Source organism: Lissotriton helveticus, chromosome 6 (assembly GCF_964261635.1).
Source record: "Lissotriton helveticus chromosome 6, aLisHel1.1, whole genome shotgun sequence".
NCBI classification, from domain to species: Eukaryota; Metazoa; Chordata; class Amphibia; order Caudata; family Salamandridae; genus Lissotriton; species Lissotriton helveticus.
In genome coordinates this window covers 1,093,330,544-1,093,350,265 of record NC_136067.1, presented here as the reverse complement: position 1 = coordinate 1,093,350,265, position 19,722 = coordinate 1,093,330,544, and the positions used below count along the sequence as shown (strand labels likewise).

Below are 19,722 nucleotides of genomic sequence, written 5' to 3'. Positions count from 1 at the left end.
TACTAGCTCATTCAATTCTGTATTTGAGAAGACAAAGATACACACTTTTGGCTTTAGTAATCTGCCTTTATTTAAAAGAGCAATGATCATTTCAGAAAACAAATGATGATGGTTAGAATAACATGAGGAGTCTCTTATGAGAGAAAGTAACTTCCATTACATGGTAAGAAAAGAACAGATTTACAAGTTTCACATAAGAGGCACAATTATAGGATGAAGGAAAATCCTTGCAATTTGTACAGTAAAATCACAACACTAGCAAGGACGACAGATATTTTTTGAGTATTTTCTTACCTGTCTTTAGTACCAGGGTCTTGAGTTGTTCCAAGCTGATAAAGAAGATCTATTGTAGAGTCAGAAGACAGTCCGTTTAGTCTTCCAAACAGTAATGGGCTATTCAGATCTTGCACATGCAAATAAAGAAATAGATTAGAAAAGCATGGAAGCTTGTTAAAGAAAAATAAAACATACGTTTGCTTGCATTTTGATAAAGTTGATCTAATTTCTATCTCAAATAGTTCTAAAAAATATCTACAATGACAATACCTTAAAACACGTAATACTAATGTTACTATCTGCCCTTAGTCACAATAACACCACTGACCATCGCTACTTATGTTTAGTAATGCTCTTTCTGGACGATACTTTAACAGCTGATCTTCAGGATATCTCGAGGCACCATACAGGATTCTGAGATTTTTCAGCAATTACTCCTGCGTGTCGCTAGGAGGCAAGAGTGACTTCTGATTAATACCTCTAACGGCAGATACCTCACTTTTACAGCAGATTCCTTACCATTACAGTAGACCTCCAAATGAGATGTCCAAACGGTGGAGGGTCTAAGGAGTGCACTCAAACCAAGGACGTCTCTGTGGACCTAGCTATCAAGGCAGTTTGGCTTGATGAACATGTGCATTAATGGGCGAGTTACTTACCTTCGGTAACTATGTATCTGGTAGAGACACAGTCTGGCTGCAGATTCCTTAACTTAGAATATCCCCAGGCGTCAGACTGGATCTAGAAAACTTTCCGCAGCAGCACCTCTGCGCGCCGGGGGTGGCGACGCAACGGCTCCGCCCTGGCTTCATCCAGAGAAGCACCCCTACAAATGCCAAGGCAAAACCACCTGTGGAGTAGAGGAATATGTGAAAAAATTGCATGGCAGACTACAGAAGCCTGCAACTATAATGTATAACCGTGAAGGACCACAAGTCCAGAACATAGGATCAAGGACAATTTCACCAAAAGTCGTCAACAGAAGAGACGTCGCAACCCAATAATTTTTTTAATTCAAACCAACAAGGCAACATTGCCTATGCCAAAGAAAAACATAGGGCAGGAAGTCATGCCTTAAGATTTACGGTAGCCCAGACAAGAGGCGGGAGACCGCGAATCCAAGTGGCGGTTAATAAGGTCCCAGCTATTGAATGGCAGATCCCCAAGGGCATCCCGAACATTGCCTGGGAAACGACTGTCGCGCAGCCATGCATGGCGGCGCAAAGCCACAGACTGAGCAAGAGCTCATCCCACCGAGTCAGTGGCGTCAAGGGAAGAGCGGAGATAAAAATGTGCCATTCCCTGCCATCAAGCAGAAGTCGAGGTAATTCTATCCAGGGCACTTTTGGAATAGAAGGAAGAAGGTTCTCGAACAAGTCCCAAAGGGTAGAGGATGTGTGGGCAAACACGCAAGCCATATTTAATGTGCGGACGTCAGCACTGGCAGAGGCGAAAAGCTGGCGACCACACGTGTCCAACCACCTAGACTCCCTGGTGGGAGGTAACAGTGGCAAAGGGAAGGAAGACTAAGTCAAAAGCCTCCTGAACTACAAGGCCCTGAGCTCTAGGGTGAAGGTACAGGCAGAGCGGATCATTCGGGGCAGGAGGATGTCGCAGAGCAATGGCCCGATCAACAGGGTCACCAGAGGAAGGCCTCAGCCATGTGCCAAGCATGATGTCAAACAAAGATGCCCCAAGGATCAGCAAAGGCTCCACCTCAACCGGCTCCATGTGGAGAAGATCCAACAAAGGATCAGAAGGCAGGGACACAACAGGGGGCTGAAATCGAATAGCTGTCACCCTGTGAATAGCCCGTGCTTAGGCAGCACTAACCTCAGTTGTCATCCGGGGAGATGACAATAAACCATCGGTAGGAGGCGGCTGGACACTAACCCGCCCACTAGACAGCGTAAGTGGAGGAACCGGAGGCTGATCCGAAGGCCACGCAACACAAGGTATCTGCACCATGGACTGAAACGACCTCAGATCTGGGGAGTCCAGAGGAGCGTCAACTTCTTGCATAGGAGGAGGTGTAGGCGCTGGCGCCGACCGACGCTGTGTGGTAGTCGTATCGACGTGCGAGGAGTCAGGTGGGACACCAACCTCATGCAAAAAAAGGAGGTGTGGACATCGGCACCGGCGTCGACTTACGCAGAGTCTGAGTCGTCTGGACGTAGACAACCTCCAAAGGGGACTCGGCCTGGGCGCCATCCGAAGTCGACCCCACTGCAACATGTGGGGAGGAAATCCGTCGACAGGGTGTCGAGCCCGGCACCGCCTCCGACGTCAGCGCGGTAAGCCGCTCAGGGCTATGCGGTGACTGAAGGGGTGGGCAGGACGGGCGACTGTGAGGGCCCTCTGGGCCGTGTCCCGTCAGCGCCATCGGCTCCGGAACCGTAGTCAATGCACAGAGCCGGCGGAGGACAAATCCGCTGGAGGGGACCAGACATGAGTGCCTTCCACCTCCATGGGACCCGAAGGCGCACCAGGGAGAGGGGGTGACCCAAAGTAAGAGTGGAGTGCTTTGGAAAAGCCTCCATTTGTACCCGCGTCGCTGCGACACCCGGAAAAGGAGGGTACAGAGGAGGCGACTGCTGGATGCCCGTGCCTGGCAGGGAGCGAGAGGAACGTACGCCACCGTCATGTGTATGGGAGGAAGACCACCGCGACTTGCGCTTGTGCTTACCCGCCTCCGAACGATGTCCGCGGGAACGACCTGTGGAATGGGCCTGATCACGAGAGGGAGACCGGCGACGCGAAGGTGCAGGACCGGACAGCCATGGGGCCAGCAATTTCATACAAAGCCCCCTTAAGGACTTTGGTTTCATTAGTTGACAGGCGTCGCACTCTTTGGAGTCATGGTGCACTCCTAGGAACCACATACAGATGGCGTGCGGGTCTGTTACAGACATCTGACGTGCACAGGTCTAACACGGGTTAAAGCCCGAAGGCATTGCACACTGTTCTGGGATGCCAAAGACCCGAAAAACAGGCCAAGGAACTGAAGGTTTTCCAGGATCCGCAGAAAAGAAGAAAACTAATGTCAGCGAGCCGGGGGCGGTGGGGGCTAGGGGGCATATATGGCTCCGCTGGCATAACGTCTGTGAGCGAGGTCAGGGCGGGGGCGTGCGCCGCCGCCCCGGGGCACAGACGTGCTGCTGCAGAAAGTTTTCCGGATCCAGTCTGACTCCTGGGGATATTCTAAGTTAAGGAATCTGAGGCTAGATGTCTCTATCAGATACTCATGTCACAATATGGTAGATGTTCATAACCAGCCCTCCTCATCTCGCAAGTGTCATTGTAACAGCCTTGGACTGTGTAGAATGGGTACGCAGCCCTTCAACCGGATCCTTCTCAGCCAGGGTGTAGCATATTTTATGCAGAGGATAATCCACCATGACAGTGTTCTCTTTCGCACTGCTTTACTCCTCTGGATCCAGGAAAACCTATGATGAGCTGATCATCCAAATATAGTTCTCATGTGTGTTTAATGTAATAGCTCAATGGCCTTTTAAGGTCACGCTAATAAAGCCTTTTCTCATTCAAGGGATGTGGCAGAGAGAAAAAGACTGTCAACATGATCGATTGTAAGCACAATAGTGAGGACCTAGAAAATCGCTCCTGTACATCTAATCTGCACATAGTGGGGGTCCCAGAGGCCTTAGGGACTGCCAAGGATACCGATCACTCCGATGTTGCGATGGTTAAATGGACTGCCAACTTTCTTCTTACCTACATATTGTCAGGAAGTGTGGGTAATATCCGAGGCTCCGAAGATCTTTTGCACATGCACACAGGATTCGGTCAGGGCCACCGAAGTCTAGAAACAGGCCTCGCACTATAATTGTTTTCTTTCAAGACTAAGATTAAGGAGAGAATTCTGTCAATTGCCAGAGAATGTCAAAGATCCACTGCTTCAGATGGCTATTCCTTTTCTATCTTTCACAATTTGGCCAGAGAGACAGCAACATGGATATGGGAAATACGGTCCCTCATACCCAAGTTCAAAGCCGCATCTGTTCCAGTTTCATTTGTAGGATGCTCGTCTCTTAGAATAAATTGGAAGAGTTTCCAGTGGTACAGACCAGGGAGACAACTGAGGTCTGCCACAATGGGACTGATTAAAACATCACGGATCAGGAAAGTACGCTGGGGAGGCAGGAGCTTTGTGGGAGGAGCAGTAAAAGAATGGAACTCCCTCCCCTTGTCCCTTAAATCAAACACCAACCTGTTGGCCTTCAGGAAAAATCTTAAAACTTGGCTTTTTTCCCTTTAACATGAATGTCTGAACTTCAGGGAGTTACCACTTCAGCGCCAGGACACCGACTGGTATTTGTGCGCTTTACAAGTGTTATAAATAAATAAATAAATAAAGAGTTCATTCTTAACATTTTCAGAACAGGCTAAACATTTCTTGGATTATGAGGGCATAAAACGCTGACTGACTGTATTGGGACATTGTGGGGTAGTGTAATGTCCTTGCTAATAGTTGTGAATTACGCTAAAGATGGGTGACACGGGGGATATTTTGATTCACTGGAGTGTGTGAATTTGGGGTTGGTGGAAGGGTAAACTTTAATATTGCCTGGATGTCTTTTGTGAAATCACTAGCTGTGCCATGCTTGAGGTATGTTGGAAGCCCAAGTGGGTGAGGGGAGGGGGAGGCAGAGGGCTGGGGGGGCAGGATGGAGAAAAAGCGAAAAGAGAATGCAGATATGCTGTAATGGTAAAAGTGCAGCTAATAGGAACATATGATATATAATTAACTCAGAAAAAAAGTCTATGCGTGCTTTGTGGTTGGCGAATTGGCTAGGAATAACAAAAAGTTAATAAAGCCAACTGGTTAATATTATATCTTGGAACATAAAGGGTTTAAAAGGGGGAGAAAAAGAGCCAAGATATTTTTGGAGGACTGTTGTATGAAACCTAGTATTTTGGCTCTTCAGAGACAGCTTACTAAAATTCTACATCTAAATGCTGCCGGGGATATATTGCCCCTGCAATATATGATTTAGTAAGTGCTACATTCTGCTCAGGACAGCAAAAGGGGGCGGGGGTCTATTACAATTTTTAATAAATCACTTGAGTTATATATACGTTCTAAAACAGACCCCGATGGTAGGTGGGTAAGGGTGGAAATTACTGATTAACAAAGTAAAAGTCTATTTGTTTTGGTAAGCATTAATACTCCAAAGAATCAGAACTCGTGATTTTTCACCAATATGATGCTAAAGTTTAGCAAAGTTAATTTACCTATGATTACAACTGGAATTTTAATTGTACCCTTATTCCTGCCCTTGATATGACCACTACTTCTCATTTGGTCTTTGATACAACAGCAGATATCTCTAGTACAACCTCATGCAGGGATACTTACTCTAGAAATTATCCCGCCTAGCATACGGGCTACTGACTGGGTTCTTTATATTCTTTCCATAGCTAAACTTAACATTGCAAGAAATTAGAAATCCGTATCCGAATCACAGCATGAGGAGTTGTGGAAAGAAGTAATGAAGGCATGTGAATTAGAATTTCAGATAGCCAAGGCCAGAGACTCTACCTTGAAATTTCAACTCATTTGGGGGAATCTGAAAGGCCAATCAAAGGAGAGCTACAGCTGCACAGGTAAGTTGGGAGGTGCCAGAGCATCGGGACACAGTCAGTTAATCTGCCCATGGCCCAGGAGCTCTGGCTACACAGGTGTCCTTTGGTGTTAGAAAACAGTTTCAGTTTACCAGTGTAGGCATTGGTTGTGTTTGTGTGTGTGTTGGGGGGGGGGGGGGGTCGGGGCTGCTGTGCAGAGGCTGCAGGAGTTGACATGGAGTCCAGCAGAGGTCTGCCAATGATGTGGAGTCTTGCCCAGAATTGCTGGGGAACCTCTGGGCGTCGGGTGCAGAGGTTCACAGTTCTGCAGGCAGAGTACTTTGTAATTAAAGGCAGGTCCTGTGTCCACAGGAGATTTGGAGTCTTTTTGCAAGGCAGGCAGTCCCCCCAAGTTTCTGGAAGTCTCTGGATTACAGGACGAGTCAATCCTCATCAGCAGGGTCTTTGAGAGCTGCAAACAGTCCGGTAGAGCTGGGGCTACGTCAGTTGATGTCATCAGTCGTCGCTGCAGTTTCTTAATATAACAAGGGAACCCAAACAGTTGGCTGAGGACCGTGGGGAATTATGCTTTGGAAGACAAGGGTCCTAAGCTTAGCAAAATAAAGAATGTGAATGAAATATAGGCCATATTAGGAAACTATATTTGTCCTCTTTCCAGCCGGACAGGGTATTTATTTTAAACACAATGAAAAACAATTGTATGAATAGTTTTTAGGCCCAATCCTGTACCTTACTCAGACTGCAATCACAGCAGCGGACCGATAGGACATCGCTTCTTCGGCCCCCAGAACCCCAACTAGAACGGATTCATTGAACCAGTAAGGCGCAGTGGTGGTATCCAATCGCATCGAAAAGGGTAACTTATACGGCATGGAGACATAGGCTCTTGCTCCCTCCGGCCCCCAGAACCCCACCCATCACGTGGTTAATACACCACCAAGACGCAGCGCTATTACCCCTGCGGACCTGCAGTGCAAATTAGACCCGTAGGATAGCACAGCACAGAAACAATCTCCGTGGCATATACAAGGACCGGCGGTCCATCCCCCACTGTATGGACCCCTAGATTCAGGCGGTTGTATTATAATTACAGGCAGGCAAATGTTTGTCAATTGTTGTTCTGATGATGATCCCATGTAATTGGAGCAAAAAGGGATCGAAACGTCGACTTTAAGTAGTGCTTTCACAACCTAACCATTGTGTTGTATCCTAGTTGTGTTTAGTACTGACTGGCAAATACTTCAACTGAACATTGGTTTAAAAAGTGGCCAGTATTGCTCCGTTTTGCCTGTGGAATCTTCTCCCCCATGTGTTTGTCCCTCTTGAGTAAGGTACAGGATTGTGCCTAAAAACTATTCATACAATTGTTTTTCATTGTGTTTAAAATAAATACCCTGTCCGGCTGGACAGAGGACAAATATAGTTTCCTAATATGGCCTATATTTCATTCACATTCTTTATTTTGCTAAGCTTAGGACCCTTGTCTTCCAAAGCGTCAGTCGTCGCTGCTGCACGGCTTTCTTGGTCCTCTTCTTCATGGGTTGTCGGTAATCTGAGGAATAAGGTTCAGGAGTGCCCATAAATACTAATTATGGGGTGTTACATGCATCAGAGGGTAATAGCCATTGGGCTACTTACCTTCAGGCTGCCTACACCTTTGGTATGTCCACTACCTCTGGGGAGGGGGCATATCTATCACTATTGGTTAGAGTCCTCCAAAACAATAAGAAAGAATCTCAAAGGAAGTCACTTCAGCTCAGAGCACCTTAGCGTGGTCCTGGCTGGGAGAGGGGTCATCTCTCGTGCGTACTAATTTTCCAGGTGACCTTGCTGCAAAAATGGGGCTTGGATCAGGAGGGCGTGCATCTCCATGAGGCGCCTGAGAGGACAGTTCTGAAGAGGCTCAAAGGGAGCACACATAAGATAAGTTAATACAAGGTTCAAGTCCCACTGGGGCATTATAAAAGGAGTAGGAGGAAAGAGTTGAATAATGCCCTTAAAGAACATTTTTACAATAGGAGACTTGAAAAAGGATGGCTGATCTGGTAGCTGATGGAAGGCAAAAATAGCTGCAAGGTAGCCTTTAAGAGTGCCCAGGGCAGAGCCCTACTGGGCTAAAGAAAGGAGATACAGAAGGACCATTGAAACGGGGGCAGAGAGGGGATCCACAGAGTTTGCTGTGTACCATGCCACAAACGTGTTCCATCAACAGGTGTATACCAGTTTCGGGGAGGGATGCCTGGCTGCCAAGATGACATTACAGACTTCAGGTGGAAGGTCAAAATCTGTCAACTGTCGCCGCTCAATCTCCACGGAAGGAAGTGGAAGTTTGACAGGTTCGGGTGAAGAATCGCCCCCTGCTACTGCAACAGAAAATCATCCCGAAGAAGCAGTCAGATCGGAGGATCGATGGCCATGCTCGGGGGACCATACTAGTCGTACCCAGTCCAGAGCCACCAGATTAACTTGGGCCCATTACGCTTGGTCTTCTTCAGCACTCGTGGCAGGAAAATTACAGGTAGACAGGCGTACAGGAGGCCGCAACTCCACTTGTGATGAAAAGTGTTGCCAAGCGAGTCCCGCCTTGGAAATTCCAATGCGCTGAACTGCTGACATTTCGCATTCTCTTCGGGGCAAACAGATCTAACCAAGGCTCTCCTCATCGCTGAAGGAGACCTTGCACCACCTCAGAGAGAAGACGCTATTCGTGATCCACCATCACTGAAGGCTGAGTTTGTCCGCCCTGGCATTTAGAGAACCAGCCAGGTGTTCAACCACCAGCGCTATGCCTTGATGTTCCAGGTAAGCCAGAGGGGAAGAGCCACCTGACACGGGGTCCACAAACCTACTGCGTCCTGCTTATCGCAGTACCACATGGAGGAGATGTTGTCAGTGAACACCTGCACCACTCACTTTGAGAGAGGGAAGGAATGCTTTCAGCGCCAGGCGGATCGCCCCGAGTTCCAGCTGGTTGATATGGAGCCCGGACTCTGCCAGAGATAAGACGCCTCTGATTTTTGTCTCTCCCAGATGGCTTCCCCATCCCAGGAAGGACGCAGCCGTCACCACTGTTCGATCTGGCTGCGGAAGGGAGAGGGATCAGCCTCTGACCCAAGCTTGCTTCTTTAGCCACCACTGAAATTGTGTTGCAGTTTCCTCCGAAATCTGGACGTAGTCGGAAAGATTCCCCTGATGTTGCACCCACTCGAACTTCAGGTTGCACTGCAGAGCCCGCATATGCCACCTGGCATGATCCACTAGCAGGATGCAGGAGGCCATGAGGCCTAGCAGCCTCAGAGTCATTCTCACTGAAATCCGGGATAGAGGCTGAAATATCAGTATCATAGCCCGAATATCCCAGACTCGCTGTTCGGGAAGATAGGTCAGAAACTGCACAGAGTCCAGAACAGTTCCGATGAAAGGGAGCATCTGAGAGCGGGTCAGGTGTGACTTTGGCACATTTATAGTCAACCGATTTAGGTGGGAGTGGGAAAGAAAAGGGCAGAGGGAAGTTGGGGCGAGTGCAGGAGGCCAGGTTATTTTTCACATTTGGCCAGGTGAAGTGTTGGAGAGAAGGTGCTGTGGATGGGTAGCACAACACCAAGTTTTATTTCAATTTGAGCTGGAATGGAATAATATAAGAAGACGGTGATGGGAGTGAGTGGAAGGAGGTCTGATATTGTTTTTTTTAAAAACATTTATGAGAGTAACTAAGTGAAAAGGTGTGAGAGGCTGGCAAGATGACAGATACCTTTCTTTTATAATCTGGGTGGTAGTGAGGAGGGACGACAGAGGGAGCAGAAGAAGTATAGTATGTCATGAATGGCTCCTTCATGACTCCTCTAATCTTTTTCGAATGACTTCAACAAGGGGAGATTAGAGGAGCCAAACAACATAGAATTATGGATGCTTAACTGTGAATAAAGAAATCTTTTTTCACCTTGGGTGTTTCGAGTGACATCATAGGCAACACAAGCCTCGCTCTCGTATGTTTGATGTCATTTTAGAGTTTTTTTGCGAAAAACATCTGTTATTCACAGTTACCCATCAACATTTATGTACAGGGCTTAGAGACATCCACTATCATGAAAGGCTTTTCAAAATCGGACTATTCATTGCAATTACGGTAGACCAGAACAATGCAAGAATTTTTTTTTTACTGCTGTGATGTAACTATGTTCACCTTTCAAGTTTAGCTTAGAAAGAAGGGATTAAAGGAAAACAAAATCACTTCTCAATTTGAAGTGGCAAACTACTAAAACAACAGAAACATACCAGTAAGAAACCCTGCATGTAGTGCCAAATATTCACACCCTTCTTTTATTGCAGTCATTTTTTTTGTTCAAAACCTTTACACAGCAAACAACCATACAGATCCAAAATGACTAACGCTAACAAAAAAAGTGTAAGACTCGGGGATCATTTCTAACATAAAATTGTAGCTTCAAAGAATTGAATAAAAGGGGTGGATTTTACCTTTGATTTCTCAGTTACATCATAGAGAGAACGAGAACAAAGCTTGAGATGTCTATCAGATGTCACCCCAACCTAACTGTGAAAAAACCCATTAGTCATGATCACTCATTGAGAATTATATATGTTGCGGCCTGCTTTCGCTCACTTCATGTAACCTAAAGCTCTCACTCTCTACACCTAAGAAGAAAAACCAAGCATCATTGGGTCATACATTTCTATAAACAGACATGAGACACAACAAAGGATTTAGGACCAACCTACCAGCTCTTTTCACTAATTTCATTAAAATTGAGAATTTGATTAATTGAACCATCAGAATCATCCAGGACTGGAAATTCTTTTGGACTTTTAGGGTCACCTTTGAAGTTCAGTGTCTCATTAGTATATTGCAGAAACAAAAGACACTAACCACAAATAGTTTCTAAAAGTGTACCTTATAATCACACTATTTGACAATGTGATTCTGCTATGGAGCTTAAATTGGTGTCAAATAATGTTTTCTCTCTATAGCTATTCCTCTCCTTTATTCCTTTTTATCAAATATTTGAAGCTCTCTTACAAAACTGTCTATAAATGACACGAGGAAAAATAATTTGCAGAAAACATGAACTTAATTTAAGTTATAGGAAGAAATATTTTTTGTTCACTAGCTCGTTCATGATCAAACTGAACCATTCTGAACAGTGGTCAGTCATCTATATATTTCGGTGAGAAGCACACGTGTAAGTAAACACTAGCATATTTCATAGGCTTAAACTGTTAAGTAGTAGCAAACTGACTACCATAGTTTACTCAGTCACTTTCCTGGATCCCAATGCAATTCTCAGGATAGTCCACATTGAAGATTTCAGACAATACGAAAGATTCAGGAAGGTATTTACAGTGGGCACCATCCTACAATCACAAAATAGATTACGAAATAAAGTATTAAAACAAGAACCAATTTTTACCTGTAGGATCAATGCCAGATGCTGCACAGTTGCGAAGAAGGATATCTATCAGTTTAAGTCCTATCCTGGTAGACTGAAGTCCTATTTTGACAAGAACAGCCTCAATGTTTGGAGAATGCATGCCACAATAAGGGGACATCAATAACGCTGCACATGTCTGTAGAAGGTTAGCAGTAGGAGCAGCAGCACTAGCCATCATGGATTCCAACTCACTGATGTGTGTGAGGCAGTGATGCAGTAATCGCAACCATCCAATGCTGAAAGAAATATAACAAAGATGGCTAAATAAGACTTAAAGTGTGGATTTTTTTTATAAATAATTCAAGAGAAATTTTTTATTTAAAGAGTGCAGTTTTAACTTTTATTGACCAAAATTGAGCTTATGCACAAATATACCCAACGATAATTGCTTGATGAAATTGGCACTGTGTGGGCATCTAGTAGGAAACCTCTCTACAGGAAACCTTACTCCTCAGAAATATTTAATTTCGTATCTAATTTCTTTTCAAAATCTATCCTTAATGGAAGAGGTGAGGGGCACCATACATAAAAAAATACTGTACAGTAGTTATTATTTTGTATTTTAGTACAGACACTAGTGCACGGTTATCCTTATGTCAAATACTTATTAACCATAGGTTGCCAAGTACACAAGTCAGACCTTGAACACAAGGGCGAGTTAGACAAGTGACACTAAATTGTGGGCTAGAACATATTTACGCATACAATGACAGGAGTGCCAAATCCCTGTATGATGAATATGTTTACATCTATTGTTTCAATCCCTCTCAGATAGTTGATTAACCATTTTCTGGTATATGGCTTAGTGTTTGAGCAACTGAAGTGTATTACACATCTCCCTAAAGCCTCGCAGATTCAGACAAGACCACAGACTATCACCTCATTTGTAATCTGTGTGAAGCAACTAAACCTGGTTGACAGTGTCATAGTAACTCACCTACTAAATGTGGCTGAGGCAAATAACATTAAATAACAAACCAAAGCCCACTTTCGTTCACTGAGAGGCAGAGACTTAATGATCGGTGCAATCCTAGAAGGTGTCAGCTTTGTGGTGGATTCTAGTAGGATTGGTGCTTTGTACAATTAAACATCTCTGCTGCATTAGCTATTGTATACCATGCAATACTACTATAGTATATTCAAATGTAAACATACTATTACATCTGGATAATAAATATAATTTTGGAGCAAATGCAATTCAGCAAAATATGGGCATTTGAAAATATTAAAAAGCCATGCCAACCTTGTTTTGGAAACTTGATCCTCAGACGGAAGAAATGGATTGTTAACAGTTGCTGAGGAAGTGTTCCCAAAGGCCGTGAGACCCAACAACTTAATCTGTGAAAGTCCTAAGGTGCTAGCATCTCTTGGACGATGGAGCCGAAGACAAACAGCAGAGGCGACTTCAGCTTTTACGAGCTGGATTTTTATGTAGGTGAGTCCACTTGTGATAATAGGAGCTGATAAAGGTAGCATATTCACACCATCCGCACTAATTTCCACAGATACAGAAGATGGACAGGCTAAAAGACAATTAAAAAAAACCCAGCATATATTGTAAAGAGTTATTGCTAGTGAAGGTTTTTATAATTAATTTGCCCAGTTGCTACAATCTCAAATCCTTCATTGGAAAATGGCATATTAAACTCTATCACAAAGCAATTGAGTACCGCTGCACTCCAAGTGTATATAAGATACTGAAAGTTTATACAATAGTCAAATCTTATAGGTACTTCAGGTGTTCACCTCCTGGATCCTGAGGTGCAATGAACAAGTAGTGCAGAAAATCTTACCTTGAGTAAGAATAACCTGGAGTACTCTTTGAGCAAGTAAATGCTGTATATAATTAAACGTAAATAGTCCAAAAAGAGTTGTAAATTTTACTCCATAAAGTTCATGATGTTTCAACAATTTATTTGTTAATAATCATATTATATTCATATGACTAGATAATCACAACGTATGTTCCATAAGTAGTTCTCCTTAAACATTGTGTTAGTGGTCCACATAGTTTAGAATCCCCAATGCATTTCGCACAAAAGTGCGCTTCCTCAGGGGGTCTGTAAATAAATAGAAATAACACTAATTGGTACACTGGCAAGTGTCCAGGAGCAATGCAAAAAATATGTGTACGAACCTATTCAGAGAGAAAGTGGGAGTTGGGGTCAAAAAAGTAAGGGGGAGTTGGGGTCAAAAAAGTAACCAAGGGTTAGGGTCTAGAAAGGATATATACCAAGGTCGCCCGTGTGCACATACTTATTGAAAATGTGAAACTGAAGAAAACGGGGAAAAAATGGTAATAGTCAAAAAGGTGCGGAATAGCGTTGTACATGCTGGACAAAAGTCTAAAAACCATCAGTAAGTGGAATGCGATAGGACGCAAGGAAGCCCAAGTGCTGGAAAACGAGATGAAATAAACGAGTGAAACAAAGTACCATTAACGTCCCAGAGTTATACCAAAGAAACAAGGAGTATCCAAAACGATAATGACAAAAATATCTTACCGTTGTGAAAGAAGAAAAGATAGTCAGCGTCTGGTAACCGAGTGTCGGCGAGAACCAGGCTCCGTGGTAAACAGGAACCCGGAAGACGCCACGCATGCGCATACGAGTGTTAAAGTATGTGTTTTCTCAGTAAGCATAGAAAAAAGACGTACTGAGTGCCCGTAGTTAGGAAAGAAGTGGTGAAGTAAATAGTACCGATATAAATGGACAGAATGACAGGCGGTAAACTATAGTATAAAAACGAGTGAGGAAAAAATAATAGTGATAATCAGATTCCGCAATGCAAGATAAATAATGACAAAGGTGTCAAAAAACAGATGTACTGAAAACCATAGGGGGGAATAAATAAATAGGTAAATAGGGAGATACACAGTTCAATAATGGATAAATTAACATTAGGCAATAAATTCAAAGCCCTTAAGTTACATTACTATATAAACAGGAATATGGTGAATCACAGCAAGCTCACAGCTAAATCGGGAGATATCTATGTACAACAGAAATAAGTCTCAGATATCACAAAAAACGTAGGTCTATCATAAATGACAACTAAATTCAAGGCGTTCATTAAGTCCTTTGGGCTGCACCGCCTGCAAGCGGTATATCCAGTACAATTCCCGCTGTAGCAACAGTTTACTATTGTCCATGTGCGGGTGTTTTTCAACTGTTTCCAAAATCAAGAAACGTATTTGGCTGGGATTGTGCAAATTTTGGATATAGTGTGCAGCAAAGTTAGATTTTAGGTTTTTTGTGCGGATGTTACTCCGATGTTCGTTTAGCCTAATCTTAATTTTGCGTTCAGTTTTACCCACGTATGGGAGACCACATGGGCATTTTATCATGTATACCACATTGTTGGTATCGCATGTAGCATTGACACGAAGGTTGATGGTAGTACCTTGAGTAGGGTGAGTCATAGTAGATCCTGGGATTATACTATTGCAATGACTGCAATTGTGGCATGGAATAGTTCCTTTAAAAATGGTAGTATGACTGGTGGTAGTGGGTTGCTTGATCAATTGTTGGATAGTCTTGGTACGTCTGTACGCAAATATAGGGGGCTTTCGAAAACTTAGGTTGAAATCAGCTTCTGATTGTAATAGTGGCCAGTGTTTGCGAATAACCTCTTTAATTTGTCGTGATTGAGTAGAGTATTTTGATACAAATACTGGTCGAATGTCTTGTTGTAGGACTTTTAATTTGGGTTTGAGTAGTTCAGTTCGGTTCTTAAGATTGACTCTGTTTTCAGCGATGGTTGTGACATTTTTGGGATATCCTCGTTGGTGAAATTGTTTAACAATTTTTGAGCTATTGGTCCTGTATAAGTCCTCTGTAGAAGCGATACGTTTAGCTCTCAATAGCTGCCAGTACGGTAAATGCTGTTTGAGACTGGGTTGATGGAAACTTTTGTGATGTAGGTAGTTGTTACGATCTGTAGTTTTGGTGTAAATGGAAGTAGTAAATTGGTTATCATTCAATTGGACAAGTACATCCAGAAAAGAGATTTCAGTCTTGTTTAGGGTGTGTGTAAATTGAATCCGTTCATTGACAGTGTTGAGGTGATTAATTGCAACAAGAAATTGGGTCTCTGTACCTTGCCAAACAAGGAAGATGTCGTCGATTGCTACTCCAGACAGTTGCAGATAGTGTTGATTATCAGGAGATCGATGTCAACGCCTTATACACCTCTATCCCGCACAACCTGGGATTAGAAGCACTGGAAACTGCTTTACTACAAACTGACAAGCCACTGGATCTCCAGGTGTTTATAATGGAATTGATGCAATTCATCCTACACCATAGCTACTTTAAAACTCCTGATAATCAACACTATCTGCAACTGTCTGGAGTAGCAATGGGCAACTGTGCTGCCCCAGCATATGCTAATCTGTTTATGTATGCATTTGAACAACAACACATACTTCGCAATGTACTCTGGCAACCTTACATGTGTGCATACTATAGATACATCGACGACATCTTCCTTGTTTGGCAAGGTACAGAGACCCAATTTCTTGTTGCAATTAATCACCTCAACACTGTCAATGAACGGATTCAATTTACACACACCCTAAACAAGACTGAAATCTCTTTTCTGGATGTACTTGTCCAATTGAATGATAACCAATTTACTACTTCCATTTACACCAAAACTACAGATCGTAACAACTACCTACATCACAAAAGTTTCCATCAACCCAGTCTCAAACAGCATTTACCGTACTGGCAGCTATTGAGAGCTAAACGTATCGCTTCTACAGAGGACTTATACAGGACCAATAGCTCAAAAATTGTTAAAAAATTTCACCAACGAGGATATCCCAAAAATGTCACAACCATCGCTGAAAACAGAGTCAATCTTAAGAACCGAACTGAACTACTCAAACCCAAATTAAAAGTCCTACAACAAGACATTCGACCAGTATTTGTATCAAAATACTCTACTCAATCACGACAAATTAAAGAGGTTATTCGCAAACACTGGCCACTATTACAATCAGAAGCTGATTTCAACCTAAGTTTTCGAAAGCCCCCTATATTTGCGTACAGACGTACCAAGACTATCCAACAATTGATCAAGCAACCCACTACCACCAGTCATACTACCATTTTTAAAGGAACTATTCCATGCCACAATTGCAGTCATTGCAATAGTATAATCCCAGGATCTACTATGACTCACCCTACTCAAGGTACTACCATCAACCTTCGTGTCAATGCTACATGCGATACCAACAATGTGGTATACATGATAAAATGCCCATGTGGTCTCCCATACGTGGGTAAAACTGAACGCAAAATTAAGATTAGGCTAAACGAACATCGGAGTAACATCCGCACAAAAAACCTAAAATCTAACTTTGCTGCACACTATATCCAAAATTTGCACAATCCCAGCCAAATACGTTTCTTGATTTTGGAAACAGTTGAAAAACACCCGCACATGGACAATAGTAAACTGTTGCTACAGCGGGAATTGTACTGGATATACCGCTTGCAGGCGGTGCAGCCCAAAGGACTTAATGAACGCCTTGAATGTAGTTGTCATTTATGATAGACCTACGTTTTTTGTGATATCTGAGACTTATTTCTGTTGTACATAGATATCTCCCGATTTAGCTGTGAGCTTGCTGTGATTCACCATATTCCTGTTTATATAGTAATGTAACTTAAGGGCTTTGAATTTATTGCCTAATGTTAATTTATCCATTATTGAACTGTGTATCTCCCTATTTACCTATTTATTTATTCCCCCATATGGTTTTCAGTACATCTGTTTTTTGACACCTTTGTCATTATTTATCTTGCATTGCGGAATCTGATTATCACTATTATTTTTTCCTCACTCGTTTTTATACTATAGTTTACCGCCTGTCATTCTGTCCATTTATATCGGTACTATTTACTTCACCACTTCTTTCCTAACTACGGGCACTCAGTACGTCTTTTTTCTATGCTTACTGAGAAAACACATACTTTAACACTCGTATGCGCATGCGTGGCGTCTTCCGGGTTCCTGTTTACCACGGAGCCTGGTTCTCGCCGACACTCGGTTACCAGACGCTGACTATCTTTTCTTCTTTCACAACGGTAAGATATTTTTGTCATTATCGTTTTGGATACTCCTTGTTTCTTTGGTATAACTCTGGGACGTTAATGGTACTTTGTTTCACTCGTTTATTTCATCTCGTTTTCCAGCACTTGGGCTTCCTTGCGTCCTATCGCATTCCACTTACTGATGGTTTTTAGACTTTTGTCCAGCATGTACAACGCTATTCCGCACCTTTTTGACTATTACCATTTTTTCCCCGTTTTCTTCAGTTTCACATTTTCAATAAGTATGTGCACACGGGCGACCTTGGTATATATCCTTTCTAGACCCTAACCCTTGGTTACTTTTTTGACCCCAACTCCCCCTTACTTTTTTGACCCCAACTCCCACTTTCTCTCTGAATAGGTTCGTACACATATTTTTTGCATTGCTCCTGGACACTTGCCAGTGTACCAATTAGTGTTATTTCTATTTATTTACAGACCCCCTGAGGAAGCGCACTTTTGTGCGAAATGCATTGGGGATTCTAAACTATGTGGACCACTAACACAATGTTTAAGGAGAACTACTTATGGAACATACGTTGTGATTATCTAGTCATATGAATATAATATGATTATTAACAAATAAATTGTTGAAACATCATGAACTTTATGGAGTAAAATTTACAACTCTTTTTGGACTATTTACGTTTAATTATATACAGCATTTACTTGCTCAAAGAGTACTCCAGGTTATTCTTACTCACAGTAAGATTTTCTGCAATATTAAACTCTATATCACTTGTAAAAAAATGACTGGGCAGATATACAGCCAACACATGAAGTAAGTTGTTAGTTTCTTTGAAAAGAACTGAAAATACAAGAGACATGTTAATGAGGTACAACACCCACAAAATTCTATATCGAAAGAACCTGGTGTCCATGAAAGTAACTGTTCTTGTCCCTGAATGTTTCATAAATAGATTCCCCAAAACTTAATAAAAACCCCAAAACAACCAAACATAAGACATGAGCTTTGCGCGTGAACAGGTTCAGTATGCGGGCATATCAAATGCAGACGAAAGATCCTGCTTTTGAGCAATTAACTAAACAAGAGACATTCATAAAACATTTGGATTGAGGTAATACAGTAGTCATTTTATCTCTATTGTCACCAGTAGTGAAGACTAGCCACTGATGCTTCTCTGCTGGAGAAAGAACAGCTCATGTATTAAGTTTATGTAAACCAACAATCACACTAGTAAGTAAATTAGTTATTGAGGGTTAATTAAAATCATTACAAAGAAGCAGGCAAACACAGTAAATCGTAATTCTATCACACATTCTTATGTGACATTTAAAAAAAAGTATACTAAAACCTTACTAGAGCAGCCAGTGAGTCAAGAAAAAACTAAAACATATTGGTAATATCCCACAGCAGAGTTTCCAATTAATAGTTCTAACTGCTGGTAAAGTACAAACAGTGAAAGCAACACAATTGATTTGATAAATTCCTTAAAGACAATGATTGGCTGGTACCTAGAATGCAGAAACTAGAAGTGGGTTAAATTGAGTATCAAACTCCAACATTTATTCAACAGTAAACTGGAGCTCAGAAGCTAGGTAATAAAGCTCAAGATAATAGAAACTGAGACTCCCCCTTTCGCCCACTTCTCTCATCAGTCATATTAAAGGTAGTTTTAGCTGCCCTTTCGCTGCACCTTAAAGAACAAGTTACTTACCTTCGGTAACGATATATCTGTAAGAAACAGTAGTTAGTATTAGATTCCTTACCTTAGAATATCCCCAGGCGTCAGTCTGGATCCGGAAACTTTTGCGTAGCAGTACCCCTGCGTGTCGGTAGGCGTCGTCTGCAGGCGTCCCCTGCGGCTCCGCGTCCGTCGTCGGCGTCGTGCGCCGTGATGACGTCGCTGGAGTATATAGACGCCGCCTCCGCGCGCTGACGTCAGTTCTTTGTACACAGCTTTTCCGCGCCAGAACACGCAGAGCCATGTGAGAACCAACACTGGTGCCATTTGAAACTAGGGCCCTGAAAGGGATGTCCTTAACCCTAGGTATCAGTTCGCAGAACGGGGAGGATGGGCGGGGCGGTAAGGAATCTAATACTAACTACTGTTTCTTACAGATATATCGTTACCGAAGGTAAGTAACTTGTTCATCTGAAAGAAACAGGTTAGTATTAGATTCCTTACCTTAGAATAGATACCCCAGCAATACCAACCCCGGTGGTGGGTCTGCGAACCAATACAATCCTACACCAGAAAGTCCTGGAGGACCGAACGGCCAAAGAAGCCATCCCTCCGGACTTGACTGTCCAGGCAGTAGTGCCTCGCAAA

At 43.0% G+C, this 19,722-nt stretch overlaps 1 protein-coding gene across 4 annotated transcripts in view; it reads right to left on the bottom strand.

The window, feature by feature from the left end:
• The window catches only part of BIRC6 (baculoviral IAP repeat containing 6), a 2,208,279-nt gene that overhangs the window by 658,232 nt on the left and 1,530,325 nt on the right, over positions 1 to 19,722 (bottom strand). For all 4 annotated transcript variants that reach the window (XM_078648748.1, XM_078648749.1, XM_078648751.1 and 1 more), the window contains 3 exons: positions 12,571 to 12,850; positions 11,307 to 11,563; positions 295 to 403 (listed from right to left, as the gene is read on the bottom strand). In XM_078648748.1, coding sequence (XP_078504874.1) covers positions 295 to 403; positions 11,307 to 11,563; positions 12,571 to 12,850 — 646 coding nt within the window. The remainder of the gene's footprint in view (positions 1 to 294; positions 404 to 11,306; positions 11,564 to 12,570; positions 12,851 to 19,722) is intronic.